We start from the raw sequence: 15,725 nt of genomic DNA on the forward strand, positions 1-15,725 counted from the left end.
GCTACTGGTTTGCTACAGGATTTGAGGGTTCCAGTCCAGCTTCATATTCTTTAATTTTGTGACAATAAAGCAGCTCAACATCTATCCCAAAACTGTCTTTCATGAACGCACAAAACATCTCAATGTGGATTGTCATTTCGTGCGTAATAAGCAGCAATAAGGTCTTACTCACACATCATGTTGGATCCAAACACCAGCTTGCTGACATAATGACTAAGCCCTTAGGAGCCATGGAGCATCATAATCTGGCACTCAAGCTTGGTCTTTCCTTCTCTGTATAGCCCAGCTTGAGGGGGGCTATGAGAATATACGTATCACTAAATAACTTACAATGTAACTAACTAAGTTGTTACAGTTAGTTAGTCCGTTAGAGTAGTTAGTTATCCACGTCAGTAGTGGTTATTAGAGCTATACATCAGCCTATATATATGAATACTCCATCTAATGTATAATCACAAGTTTTACATGAAATACAAATGATCTTTCATTCATCTCTCTAATCTTTCTTCTCTCAATTCTCTTCATGTTTTCTCTCTACAACCTTCACCATTATTGAAGGTTTCACACATTCACTAAAATTCAATGGTTAGTTTTAAGAGTAATAATGAACCACCCAAGGAATTTTAGTCAAATATCGCTCACAATCCTTGTGTCGTTCTTTTATCCTTGAAGGCACGTCTTCGAGACTTGTTACAAGCATCATTCATTTATCTAAATCGTTTTCGTACTCATATCTTCATATCTTTTTCTTAGACTTCATTTCAATCAACTTAGTTTCTTTTTTCTCAATGTTCAGTTTATTCTTCAATTCAATTAAGAACAAGGTCATATAAAGCAAAATTCCTAATTAAGGGAAGAAAGGTCCATAAAAGATATCGGGGTTACGAATCCTCTCTATCTTCAAGGGACCAATAATAGAATTATATATCAGTTGTACCATAAGCATTGTACAACCTAGGTATAAGAATTCGAGCTTATATGTATTTTTTTCTGAGCTAATTCAAAGTTCATGTTTTGAATTTGTAAATGGATGAGTTCAATACTTTCTAATAAAGCAAAATTCCTAATTTCGTATCTATTTTCATAAATTTTGTAGCAGTAAATATTCTGGCCGGCCATGCCTCAAAAGATACTTTCTCATTTTTAAGATAAACTTATATTAAGAAATCTTTATCATAGTTGATGTATTAGGAAACGTATATATATAATCTATAATATATTGGATATATTTGGGAGTATTACTAAACTATCAAAGATATTCCGTATATCTAAAGACGTGATACATTACAGTTCTAAATTCCCGCTCTCTTCTGCATTTCCTAATTCCTTGCAATTCTCCGTGTATACCAAAGGCGTGATAAAAATGGCGGATAAAGCCGTAGGACATTGGCCTGCTGTAGGAATCGATCTCGGAACCACGTACTCGTGTGTAGCGGTGTGGCAAGATGACCGTGTTGAGATCATTACCAACGACTTGGGCAATCGTACGACACCGTCTTGTGTCGCTTTCATCGAACACCAGCGGCTTATCGGTGAAGGCGCTATTAACAAGGCTACCATAAACCCTACTAACACTATCTATGGTTTGTTTTCTCTCCTTTTATTTAACCTAATTTTATAAATAAAATACGACATTGTATTTTACTAAATTGATGTAGTATTCTTCGCTCCGTTTCGTTCCAATTTTTACGTTGTTTATTTTCCTTTCCGTAATAAGCCGATAAACGAAGGAGTCACAGAGGCAATTCTACTAAACCTACAAATTTAATTAGCTCTTTTAGCACACAAAAATGTACTCCTTGTCGTACTGAATAGTTTACATTTGTTTTTGTTGAGTTTATGGATTCAAGTACCTAAGAGGGGAAGGGGGTGAATTAGGTACTATTTAAAAATTTTATAACTTCAACTTTATTGAATTAAAGTGAGTTACGAGGACAAAAGAGATTAGGAGATACTTTGAATAATATTGAAAGACTAAACAAGTATCACGATGAATGTTTGCTGAAGTATGAAAGTAACAATCGTTCGGACTGTAGCTATTTGTGTCAGTTTGTGGAATACGACTGCAGACCAAATGTGACAGTATGATGAACTGTTGCTTCTAAGATTAAGCAAAGCAAAACAAACAAACAAAGTAAATTGCAGCGGAAATAAAGACACCAACCTACTCCGGTTGTAAAGCTAGTACAAGAACTACTCCGTTCTTATGACAAGCTAACTCGCAACCTACTCCGGTTGCCAAGAGTTAAAGACTACTCCGTCCTAAACTCTACTAACACACTTAGAATGTTATAAGGATCAAGTTTCCACTAACATATTCTTAACAAAGAATAGAGATGGACAACTTTTACAAGATCAACAATTCTTAAGCAAGAGAGTTTAGTATACTAAAGTAACAGTAGCCACGACTGTAGTAACTTGAAGACTCTTTAAAGGTTTTGCAAAAGACACACGGTTTAAAGCTTTAAAAAAACAATTTTTGCAAACTTGAAATTAATTTCAGAAAGAAGTCTTGAGGTTTTATGAAGGAGAGGCACGGTTTATATAGAGAGGGTGAGTGAAGGGGTTGCTAGGGTTTTGAAGGGTCAAAGACCACACATGTGAAGGGCATTTGCAACCACCCAAAACTTGCACCAAAGAGGGCTCTTTTGCAAAGGTAAGAATAGAGAAAGAGTGTTTGAAAGATATCCTTAAAAGCTCATGCAATTTCAGAAAACAAAGAGAGAAAAGACAAGTCACATGATGACAAGTTAACACCAAAATGGCAAAAAGCATTCTTTGTTTTCTTAAAGAACCAAAGGGTACGGTTGAATTTGCATAAAGAGGAAACATTTTGAAAATAATAATTCAAACCACTCTTTATTGAAGACCAACTCCTTAATAAAAATCTGATTTTTATCTTTGAAAATAAGAGTCACGTGAAAGGCTTTTGAAAGATAAAAAGGGACTTCAAGTTTTACGAATTGTGGCAACAATCCAAGCAGCTGTTTACTAATGAAAGCAACAGTCGTCTGGACTGTTTCTATTACTCTAAGATACTCTACTTTCTCGCTTGTACATTAGATGACACTAAGACTCAATACAATGAGATGATTAACAACTTCAACACTTCTTAATCCATGCTTGATTACATCATTAATCCTGAAAAGGTAAACTAAGATAACACAAATCAAATGGGCATGTTATCATCAACATAAGGAACCCAACAAATTCCCCCTTTGATGATGACAAGCCCAAACGAATGTATAAGCAATGTAAACACCTTGATTCAAGATTTTAAACAAGCAAGATCAAATGAGAGAAGGGACTATATTACCTTACCTAAGGCAAGAGCTAGAATCAAACTACTATGACAATTTTACATTGCCCCAAAACAAGATTCAAAACTAAGAAGGTTAGGCCTAGACATTAGTTAATCAAAATACAAAGAGATTAAGAGCATGAGTTTACCTTTTCCCCCTCTTGACATCATCAAACGAATAGGGATGTCAAAAGCATTAGAGTGCAGATATTTCACAAGAAAACACAAAAAGGCACATGTAATTGTGACAAGGTAACAAAGTCAACATAAACATATGGATTAAACATAAGTTAACCATAGCTCACCATGGCTAAATAAAGTTTATCATACACCACCAAATGTCAAAATAACAAGTAAAGAAAAGAATGTCTTAGAAGGGCACAACCAAGGTGGAGCAAAATGAAAAGGCAAGGGTAAACGTTAGGAGGGCCGAGAGTAAAAGGGATAGGCTTAAGGGGTGGAAGCTTGTTCACCATCCGAGCCACTACCCAAAGGATCATCATCCATATGAGCATCATCACCAATTTCCTTTGTTGACACGAGGGTGGAAATGATATCCACCTCACCACGGATGAGGTCCACTGTGGAAGCAAGAGCCGAGATGGCCAAATACTTTTTATGAGCATCTTCCTTAAGCCAAGCACTCAACTCAGCCACGGCATTAAGAACTTCTCACATATTACCCATATTCACTTGACTAGATGACCCAACCTCCGGGTCCTTCTTAATTTTCACCGAGATTAATTCATCATTCTCAACTTTGATAAGCATTAACCAAGTGATGTTAGTCCAGTGGTAGCCGGGTTAAACCTTGAAGCTTGCAGAAATGCAGGAGTTGAGAGGTCCCGGGTTCGACTCCCAGCTGGGGCGATGATCACTTGGCCACTGCAGCTCCCGAAGGGGGTGGCTTACATGGTCCATGTGGTGGTGCGGGAATGCATGGGCCCGGGGGGATTCAACCCCTCGTCATCAAAAAAAAAAAAAAAAAAAAAAAAAAAAAACTTTGATAAGCATTTTCCCCATTTGACCATCACTCATAACATCACACATATCCAAAGAACCCAAGCTAGTACTCACTAAAACCCCTTGTGCCTTGAGCACAACCGATAACCACATTCCATAGGGCAAGTGAATCATGCTAGAAGAGGGTCTACGAAGTTTGGTCGAAATAAGATGAAAACGCTTAAACATTAACCCAACTAAGTTCACCTTTTTGTGAGTTGCAATATGATAGATTAAATATTGTGAGGCTATGGTGAGTTTTCCCCGATCACCCGAGGGATAAATTGATCGACACAACATGTTAAAAATGATTCGAAGAGGAGGGGGTATTTGGGTGTTGCTCACTGGACCAGGAGAGACAGCTTTGGGACACACAGTTTGGGCAACATTAAGAGGTGAGGCATAAGGTAAAGCAACCCATGTTTCGGAGGGGAGTTTGTCATAACCTCCGACTGGAATATCAAGGGCGGTAGCGAAATCAGATTGAGAAAGTTTAAGAGGCTTACCGTTCATCTTAGCCGTAAGAAATTCACCCGACTTATCAACTCGGACGGTTGCAAAGAACTGAATCACCTCACTCACAAAGACCGGTTCACGCTTTTCCAACAATTTTTCCCAACCTTGAGCCAATATCATGTCACGGATAGTGTGAAAAGCAGGAGGCTCGAACCAAGTTTGGTTGTAAACCCGAGGAGAATGGATAGCTTTGATATTCATCAACCTCTCACAATTTTTGTAGATGGAGGTAGGGAGGTCTATGCTTTTAAGGTGATCCCAAACAATAGCCAAGTCCCATTTAGAGGTTAGGGAAGCCGGATCTGAGGGAGAAAGGTACACAAGTTTCTTCTTTAAGGGTTTCGATTTTTTCTGGGGAGGTTCATTGGGAGTTTCAGTTGGAGGATCAACAGTAGGGTTTTCAATGTTGCTTTGTTCGACATTTTCAGAAATTGGGGGTAATTGGGATGAGGAAGCCTTTTCTTTCCTTTTGTTGTTTTTCTTCGCCGGAGTCGGGTCAGACTCGGCGGACTTGGTTGGATTCTCATTTAGATCAAACTCAGTTTCTTCTTCAACATCATCAACATTCACCGTAACTGGTTCAGAGGAAGAGCTTGGGATAGTAGTACTTTTCTTCCGACCTCCTCGAGTGCGACGACCTACCATGGTGGAGATAGGGATGTCGTTTGGTGATGATGAAACAGTGGGGGTCGGTGATGGTTGAGGGTTTGGTGGATCTGGGTTAGATGAAGGAATCGGGTTTGAGGTCTGTGGAGGAAAGGCGTAGGAGATTTTGGGTGAAGTCATTGTTTGAGTTGTTGATGTCGGTGGGTTTGATGTGACAGGTGGTGAGGTAATTTTTGTGGGTTTGATGGGTATGGTTGTATTAAAGGATGTTTTTACCATGGTGGGTTAGGGTAGGTGATTTGGTAAGATTAGGGAGATGAAGAGACGGTGGGTTAGAAGGTTTGGGCGGATAAGAATATGTGGTGGGTTGATGGAATTAATGGCCCAATAAATGAGGGAGGTGAGGTGGTTGGCCCATCTTAAGCACATTTAATTACTTGAAATAAAAACGCAAGGTAGCATATAATAAACGTAAATTTAGATATGAGGTTGAGTGATTACCAACTCACAAATACGGTGTCAATTCTTGGTCTAAACATGATGTCAATGCACTTAGAACACTTAATAACATATATCCAATTTTAATTTAATCAATTAAGGAAATTTGTAAAACTCACACTAAAAATCACAAGCAATTAATTAATCCAATTTCTAGTCTAAATTTCTCAAAATGTTCTCTTGCAAGTGGCTTAGTAAAAATATCGGCAATTTGATTTTCGGTCTTGCAAAAGATAAGTTTAACATGTCCTTTCTCCACATGATCACGAATAAAATGGTGACGAATATCAATATGTTTGGTTTTAGAGTGTTGAATAGGATTTTTGGAAATATTTATTGCACTCGTATTATCACACATTATGGGCACGGAGTCAAAAATAATACCAAAATCCAAGAGTTGTTGTCTTACCCAAAGTAATTGAGAACAACAATGCGCGGCACTAACGTACTCACTTTCGGCCGTTGAAAGAGCTACCGTATTTTGTTTCTTTGAGCCCCAAGAGATCAAACAAGGACCCAAGAATGTTGCAATTCTGGAGGTGCTCTTTCTATCAACCGTACATCCCGCATAGTCCGCATCCGAAAAGCCTATGAGATCAAAAGGACAATATAAGGGATACCACAAGTAAAGATTTTGTGTTCCAATCAAATACCGAAGAATTCGTTTAACGGCTTTGAAATGTGATTCTTTCGGATTTGCTTGGAACCTAACACATAAACACACACTAAAGAGAATGTCGGGACGACTTGCGGTCAAGTAGAGAAGTGAGCCTATCATACCTCTATACACCTTATCGCTAACATTCTTACCGAGTTCATCTTTGTCCAATTTGGACCCGGCTACCATGGGTGTATCATGAGGCTTACCATTAGTCATCCCAAATTTCTTAAGCATTTCTTTGATGTACTTTTGTTGATGGATCATGATTCCATCCTTTGATTGCTTAATTTGGAGCCCAAGGAAAAATCCTAGCTCACCCATCATGCTCATTTCAAACTCCGATTTCATTAGTTCCGAAAAATATAAGTAAAGGAGTTCATTTGTTGCACCAAATATAATGTCGTCAACATATACTTGTACAACCAACAGTTCACTGGATTGTTGCTTTAAGAACAATGTTTTGTCAACGGAGCCTCTTTTAAAACCATTTTCAATAAGAAATTTAGACAATCTATCATACCAACACCTTGGTGCTTGTTTTAAACCATAAAGAGCTTTGTCTAATTTGAAAACATGGTTAGGCAAATCATTGTTCTCAAAACCCGGTGGTTGCTCTACAAAGACATCTTCTTCCAAATATCCATTTAAGAAAGCGGTTTTAACATCCATTTGGAAGAGTTTAATGCCTTTGTGAGCCGGAAAAGCTATGAGCAATCGTATGGCCTCAAGTCTAGCTACCGGTGCATAGGTTTCATCGTAATCAATACCCTCTTGTTGGTTATAACCTTGCACCACTAGTCTAGCCTTGTTCCTTACAATTTCTCCCGAGTCATCAAGCTTATTGCGAAAGACCCACCTAGTACCAATGACGGTACGATTAGGCGGTCTAGGGACTAAGTGCCATACCTCATTCCTCTTGAATTGATTGAGTTCTTCTTGCATTGCAAGCAACCAGTCTGCATCAGTCAGAGCGACTGTTACATTTGAAGGTTCAATTTGAGAAAGGAAGGCATTGTGTGCACAATATTCGTTGAGATGAGCGAGATTGTTGAGGGATGATCTTGTTCGAATTCCCGAGTTGAGATCACTTGTGAGATTAGTGAGTGGATGAGAGCTTTGATGTTTCCACTTCTTTGGAACAATGGTTTCTTGTTCCCCCTCAGCAGCATCAGTCACAGTGACTGTTTCTTTTGGCCTGGAGTGATCTTCATCATCACTGTTTTGGGTTACTTCAGTTCTGGAGGTGGAAGCAACAGTCGTTGGGTCTGTTGCTTCCAGAGAAGAAACAGTAGAAGAGTTGCTACGTGTTCCCCCTGAGTTGCTGATCTCCTTTGAAGGTGACAGATCTACGTATCTGTTGCAATTGATCTTTGGGAGCTTCTTCATCCTCGAACACAAAGTCCTTTCGAACAAGACTAATCTCAAACTCATCGTCCTCATCATCATCATCATCATCCATGGTTTGTACCTGTCCAAGCACGCTAGATTCATCAAAAATGACATGGATGCTTTCTTCAATTAACAAGGTTCGTTTATTGTAAACTTTATAGGCCTTGCTATGATCGGAGTACCCAATAAATACTCCTTCATCACTACGTGGATCGAACTTACCCAAGTTGTTTTTACCATTGTTATGAACAAAACATTTGCTTCCAAAACATCTAAAATATGAAATGTTGGGTTTTCCTCCACGTAGCAATTCATAGGGAGTTTTATTTAAAATACTCCTTATCATGACACGATTATGAATGTAGCAAGCGGTATTTACCGCTTCGGCCCAAAAGTTCTTAGGCAACTTACTAGTTAATAACATTGTTCTAGCCATTCCTTCAAGGGTTCTATTCATCCTTTCAACCACACCATTTTGTTGTGGTGTTCTAGGAGCCGAAAAGTTATGGTCTACTCCATTGTCATCACAATAAGCACCAAATGATGAGTTTTCGAATTCGGTTCCGTGATCGGTTCTCATTGAAACAAGTTTTAAACCAAGTTTATTTTGAATCTTTCTTAACCAAATTAGAAACTCATCAAATGTCTCATCCTTAGAGCTTAAGAAGAGTGCCCAAACGAACCTAGAGTAATCATCAACAATGACACACACATAACGACTACCACCTCTACTTCTAGTTCTCATTGGTCCACACAAGTCGATATGTAAAAGTTGTAAAGGTTGAGATGTACTCACAATTCTTTTTGATTTAAAGGAACTTCTAACATGTTTTCCTCTAGCACATTCATCACAAACTTTATCAAAATCAAATTTCATGTTAGGAATACCTTCAACTAGGTCAAGTCTTTTAAGAGTATTAAGAGTTTTTGTACTAACATGACCAAATCTTTTATGCCATAACCAAGGATCATTGTTCATTACACTCATGCAAGACATGGTGTGACCGGATAGAGTGTTCAAATTAGTTAAATATACGTCTTTGACACGTCTTCCTTCGAGTATTAGTTCATTAGTAGTGGCATCAAAAATTCGACACATATTAGCTCTAAATTCTACAAAATTACCCTTATCACAAAGTTGAGAGATGCTAAGGATATTATGCTTCAAACCTTTAACAAGCCGCACGTTGTCGACACAAAGTAATGATGACTTACCAACCTTTCCAATGCCAATTACTTCACCTTTCTTGTTGTCACCAAACCTTACCGTGCCACCATCATATGCTTTAAGTGAGAGGAATTGGCTTCTATCACCCGTCATGTGACGAGAGCATCCACTATCCAAGTACCAATTGCGGCCGCCTCTCACCAAGCCCTACACAAAATTAGTTTTTGAGTTTAGGAACCCAAATGAATTTGGGTCCCTTTTTGTGATCAACATGTCTTGTGGTATCTTCCTTAATGCACATTTGCTTTATTGTTTCGGTATTTTTATTAATGTCATCAAATCGTTTTGTACATCCATTAAAAATATGACCATTGTCACCACAATAATTGCAAATGATGTATTCGGGAAGACCCACGTATTTCCTTCCTCTAAAATCAGTTTTAGGCTTCTGGATGCAACATGATCGATCCGACTGTTCCATTTGAAGCCCAAACCGGCAACTTTATCACATTTCTCGGTTTGATTCGTGAGGAAATTTAACACGGTTTGACTTCCTTCCCACTTTTCAGTGATGTTCTTAGCATTAACAAGTTCATTGGTCAAGTCTTTGACACGTGAGAGGAGATGCAAATTCTTTTCCTTTTCTCTTTTGAGTTCATCATTGTTGACACTTTCTATGGACAATCTTTTCTCAACAATGAAGTCATGGGTGTGGTTATTGAGTTTAGACACGAGATATATGATTCTTTCTTTGGACTCTTCATATTTAGATGTCATCTTGTCAAGTCTTTGGTTTAGATCAACAATTTCATCGGATCTATGATGAGGAGAAGACCTAGAAGTGCTACATTCGGGCATACCTTCTTGAAAGAAAGTAAGCCTATCATGGAGGACTTCTATTTCATTCTTGAGACAAACAACCTCACCCTTAAGACACTCGTTTTCATTTTCCAAACATTTAATTAATCCTTTCTTTTGACTCGTCTAAGTCATAGTCAGAAGCAACAGTCTTAGACACTGTTTCTCTTAGGTCTACGACTTCAACTACAAGGTCATAGATCTCATTTTCAAGATCATCTTTGTCCTTCAAAAGATCATCACGTTCCTTGGTTAGTGAGGAAACTTGCATCACCAAGGTAGTGTTGACATTTTCAAGGTCAGAGACGTCCGTGGGTGTCGACCTAAGACGTTCTAGTTCTTTAGTCAATTGTTTGTTTAACTTGTTGACTCTTTTAACTTCATCATATGCCTCGTGAGGTGACGATGTGTGATCTGTTGCTTTTAGTTCATTTTTTTCGATTAAAGTTCTCTTGAGCAATTTCCTCAATCTCATTTTGCATTACCTCAAGCTTATCATTTTGAAATCGACACTTATCAAAAAGTTGGTCAAGAAGCTTACATACTTTCTCTTTGGAGTAAGTTCTAGCCTTGGCCTTTAGATGATTTACCTCGTTGTCGGAATCGGAGTCGGAATCGTCGGGATTAGCCATGAGGCATCTTAAGTGTTCAATTTGTGAGGTTTTTGAGACTTTTTCTTTAAAATGATTTGTAAGACACATTTTAGCCTCAAGTTCCTCCTCGATGAGTTCCTCATCTTCCTCGGAGTCGGACATTCCCCAAATAGCACTCATGACTCTATGTTTATAGTCCTTTTTAACTTTTTCTCTTCTTTCCTTTGATTTGATTTCTTCCCACTTGGGACATTCTTTAATTTGGTGAGTTTTATCACCACATTTAAAGCATCCCACGGTGGAGTTAGGTCGTTTCTTAGGAAAGCGTTTTTTCGAGTAATTATTAGTGAACCTTTTGTTTCCTTGACCATTGACCAACCCGGCTAGATTCCTTGTGAACATCGCAAACTCGTCTTCCTCCTCATCTTCTCCATCACTTGGAGAGGATTTGAGGGCGAGACTCTTTCCCTTTGATGACTCACTAGAATGCTTATCGAGGTTAAACTCGTGAGCCATTAGTGATCCCATTAGTTCATGAAGAGATAGGGTTGACAAGTCTTTAGCTTCCTCTATGGCGGTGACTTTAGGTTGCCATTTAGGGGTTAGACTACGAAGGATTTTTCGAATGATGTCCTCGGACTCGAAATTCCTTCCTAGACTTTTAAGCTCATTAATAATACAAGAAAAACGTGAAGAGAAACTATTTAAGGACTCGTCCTTTGACATTCTAAACATCTCATATTGTTGCATGAGAAGGTCAATACGGTGTTTTCTTACTTGGGACGTCCCTTCATAGGCAAGTACAAGGGAATCCCAAATAGATTTTGCCGTAGGACATCCGGAGATTCGACTAACTTCCCCCTCACCAACACAACGTTGAAGAATCGACATTGCTTTGGAATTCTTTTCGGCAAGCTTGAAGTCGTTTTCATTGTAATTTCTTTCCTCTTTTGTCTTGGTGAAACCGTTTAGAATATCGGTTTCCTCAATGGCATGAGGTCCATTTTGGATGATGTTCCAACATTGATAATCGATACTTTTGATGTAATGTTCCATTTTGAGTTTCCACCATCCAAAATTCGAACCGGTAAAGACCGGGATCTTGGAGTGTTTCTCGGAATCCATTACCCACGAATCAAACTCTAAGGCGATTAGCCTCGATCAAGAGCACGAGGCTCTGATACCAATTGTTGAGTTTATGGATTCAAGTACCTAAGAGGGGGAGGGGATGAATTAGGTACTATTTAAAAATTTTATAACTTCAACTTTATTGAATTAAAGTGAGTTACGAGGACAAAAGAGATTAGGAGATACTTTGAATAATATTGAAAGACTAAACAAGTATCACGATGAATGTTTGCTGAAGTATGAAAGTAACAATCGTTCGGACTGTAGCTATTTGTCTCAGTTTGTGGAATACGACTGCAGACCAAATGTGACAGTATGATGAACTGTTGCTTCTAAGATTAAGCAAAGCAAAACAAACAAACAAACAAAGTAAATTGCAGCGGAAATAAAGTAAAACAATTGAACACGAGATTTTTGAATTGGTTCGGCAAGAAACTCAAGTGCCTACGTCCAATCTACCTTTTTATTGCTTTCTTTTAGTGATCTACTCCGACAACTAAAAGACCCTTACAATAAAAGACAGCAACCTACTCCGGTTGTAAAGCAAGTACAAGAACTACTCCGTTCTTATGACAAGCTAACTCGCAACCTACTCCGGTTGCCAAGAGTTAAAGACTACTCCGTCCTAAACTCTACTAACACACTTAGAATGTTATAAGGATCAAGTTTCCACTAACATATTCTTAACAAAGAATAGAGATGGACAACTTTTACAAGATCAACAATTCTTAAGCAAGAGAGTTTAGTATACTAAAGTAACAGTAGCCACGACTGTAGTAACTTGAAGACTCTTTAAAGGTTTTGCAAAAGACACACGGTTTAAAGCTTTAAAAAAACAATTTTTGCAAACTTGAAATTAATTTCAGAAAGAAGTCTTTAGGTTTTATGAAGGAGAGGCACGGTTTATATAGAGAGGGTGAGTGAAGGGGTTGCTAGGGTTTTGAAGGGTCAAAGACCACACATGTGAAGGGCATTTGCAACCACCCAAAACTTGCACCAAAGAGGGCTCTTTTGCAAAGGTAAGAATAGAGAAAGAGTGTTTGAAAGATATCCTTAAAAGCTCATGCAATTTCAGAAAACAAAGAGAGAAAAGACAAGTCACATGATGACAAGTTAACACCAAAATGGCAAAAAGCATTCTTTGTTTTCTTAAAGAACCAAAGGGTACGGTTGAATTTGCATAAAGAGGAAACATTTTGAAAATAATAATTCAAACCACTCTTTATTGAAGACCAACTCCTTAATAAAAATCTGATTTTTATCTTTGAAAATAAGAGTCACGTGAAAGGCTTTTGAAAGATAAAAAGGGACTTCAAGTTTTACGAATTGTGGCAACAATCCAAGCAGCTGTTTACTAATGAAAGCAACAGTCGTCTGGACTGTTTCTATTACTCTAAGATACTCTACTTTCTCGCTTGTACATTAGATGACACTAAGACTCAATACAATGAGATGATTAACAACTTCAACACTTCTTAATCCATGCTTGATTACATCATTAATCCTGAAAAGGTAAACTAAGATAACACAAATCAAATGGGCATGTTATCATCAACATAAGGAACCCAACAGTTTTATTTTGTGTGGGAAAATACGTCAAATGTAAACTATTGACTGGGACGGAGTGAATACTTGAAAACGAGAGTGTAGATGCACCCATTGAACCCCTTGAAAACCCTATAACGCTAGTAGATACTCCGTACTTATTATTACATTCATTAAACTAAATTAAGCAATATGTTCACATTTTGAACCGGTACAATTACTTTTTTTCGTACCGATCTTATTTCTCGTAAATGTGCTTAGTTTTGCTAATACAATAACTATATGAAGATGTCTTTAAATCTCGATAAATGTTGCCGTATACTATGAAAATCTTAAACGAACCGACAAGCAACATTTTTGAACTCTTGATTACATGTGTGCTAAATCCGGGAATGACTTGCCTTTTTTGACAGATGCTAAGAGGCTCATAGGCCGACAATTTAATGATCAAGTGGTGCAAGATGATATGAAGCTCTGGCCATTTACAGTCATTGCTCAAGAGGTTGAAAACGGCAACAAGAAGCCGATGATTGTGGTTAATTACAAAGACGAGGAGAAGCATTTCTTTCCTGAAGAGATATCGTCTATGATTCTCTCGAAGATGAAGGACATTGCAACAGCCTATCTTGGCACTGAGGTCAAGAATCTTTTTGTTGTCTTTATCCCGACTTATTTCAATAATGCGCAACGTCAAGCTACTAAAGACGACGCGGCACCATAGTTTGGGTTGAATGTTCGCGCATTATTAATGAGCCGACATTCACGCCATAGCGTACGGTCTCGACAAAAAGCTTACTAGCGGTGAAGTTGAAACAGCCAAGAATGTTTTGGTGTTTGACCTCGGTGGTGGAACATTTGATGTTTCCTTAGTCGCTATTGGAAAAGATGCATTCGAAGTGAAAGCTGTCAGTGGTGATTTTGACCAACGAATGGTAAATTATTTCATTGCCGAGTTTGAGAGGAAACACAATAAGAACATGAGTGATAATCCAAGAGCATTAGGCAGATTGCGAGCAGCTTGTGAGAGGGCTAAGAGGAACCTCTCCTCGACTCCTGAGACATCTATCGACATTGATTGTCTTTTTGATGGGATTGATTTCTCGACAACCATAACTCGTGCACGATTTGAGAAGCTGAATATGGATTTGTTTCAGAATTGTCTAGAACCCATCGACAAGTGCTTGAAGGATGCAAAGATCAAGAAAAGTGAGGTCCATGAAATCGTCCTTGTTGGGGGATCAACTCGAACCCCAATGGTTCGTCGGTTGGTGCAAGACTTCTTCAATGGAAAGGAGCTCTGCCAAGGTATTAATCCAGACGAGGCTGTTGCATATGGCGCTGCCTGTCACGCGGCCGTATTAACTGGCACAATGGGTTTGAAAAATCATGTACTTGTTGATGTTACTCCTCTTTCCCTAGGCATTGAGCTTTACTATGGTGATATGAAAGTTATAGTCCCTCGGAACACAACTATACCGACAAAGAGGAATGGTAGAGTTTCCACCGCATATGATAACCAATTGTCCGCGTCATTTCCGGTGTACGAGGGAGAGAAGCCAGTTGCTGTCGAAAACCACTACCTTGGACAGTTTGTACTAGAGGGAATTCCTCCAGCACCTCAGGGCGTTCCAAAGTTCGACACTGTATTTGAGATCGATGCTGATGGTATTCTAACTGTATCAGCCGAGGATTTAGACACAAAAAATAGGAATCAGGTCACAATAACGAATCACAGCGCGAGATTGCCCAAAAAGGAGATCAATAGGATGGTGAAACTTGAAAGAGGCAAAGAGGTACAAGGTTAATGAGGAGGCGTTTAAGGAGGCGGCCGTTGCAAAGAACACGTTAGAGAATTATGTAGACGAAGTTAAGAAGAAGGCAAGAGTAAATATGTGGAAAATCGATTTGAAGGACAAGAGAAAGATCGATGATGTTATCGAGCAAACAGAGCAATGGCTTGATTGGAACAACATATTTGGTAAAGCTAGAATGTTTGACCAAAAAATTCAAAGGTTGGTGAAGATTTCTGAGCCTATTTTTATGAAGATGCGTACGAGTGATGACACAGAGATTGAAGTATTGGAGCTTGATTGAATTATAATTTGTTCTTTGATGGTTGTGGTTATTACTTATTGTTGTTACATTAACTTCGCAACTTTAAGGATATTCGGTAATATATCTTTAGTGTAAAACCCCAAGTTAATTATTTTGAATATATCCCTAAAGTAACCACCAATAAAAAAAAAAAAAAAAAAAAAACCACCAATAACAAGTTGTTTATTAATTTTACATAAGACTTTCAAATATAAACTTTATATATACATTGCATGCATTACACGAATTTATACTAGTTGTTTTTTACACGGTATTAAAGTCCGCCAAATTTAATACATTAGTACCTTCTACATTTCATTTAGGAAACGGACAATCTATTTCCTCTCCCATAGTCCCATGCATATT

At 38.3% G+C, this 15,725-nt stretch overlaps 1 protein-coding gene across 1 annotated transcript; it reads left to right on the plus strand.

Annotated features, from left to right (window-relative positions):
* The first annotated feature begins 1,293 nt into the window (after window positions 1-1,293).
* Window positions 1,294-15,359, plus strand: LOC141594644 (heat shock cognate 70 kDa protein-like). Its single transcript, XM_074414648.1, has 4 exons — window positions 1,294-1,583; window positions 13,679-13,954; window positions 14,037-14,930; window positions 15,049-15,359. Exons 1-4 carry the CDS (start codon window positions 1,364-1,366, stop codon window positions 15,357-15,359), a joined length of 1,701 nt encoding a protein of 566 aa, XP_074270749.1. The 5' UTR covers window positions 1,294-1,363.
* The last annotated feature ends 366 nt before the right edge of the window (window positions 15,360-15,725 follow it).

Source organism: Silene latifolia, chromosome 8 (assembly GCF_048544455.1).
Source record: "Silene latifolia isolate original U9 population chromosome 8, ASM4854445v1, whole genome shotgun sequence".
NCBI classification, from domain to species: domain Eukaryota; kingdom Viridiplantae; phylum Streptophyta; class Magnoliopsida; order Caryophyllales; family Caryophyllaceae; genus Silene; species Silene latifolia.

Excerpts from the sequence above, each read along its gene's own strand:
- LOC141594644 (XM_074414648.1), top strand. The coding sequence starts at position 1,364 with ATGGCGGATAAAGCCGTAGGACATTGGCCTGCTGTAGGAATCGATCTC. Across the intron at positions 13,955-14,036 it reads TTATTTCAATAATGCGCAAC|CGTACGGTCTCGACAAAAAG; the intron begins GTCAAGCTACTA and ends TTCACGCCATAG. Across the intron at positions 14,931-15,048 it reads ATTTGAGATCGATGCTGATG|AGGCAAAGAGGTACAAGGTT; the intron begins GTATTCTAACTG and ends GAAACTTGAAAG.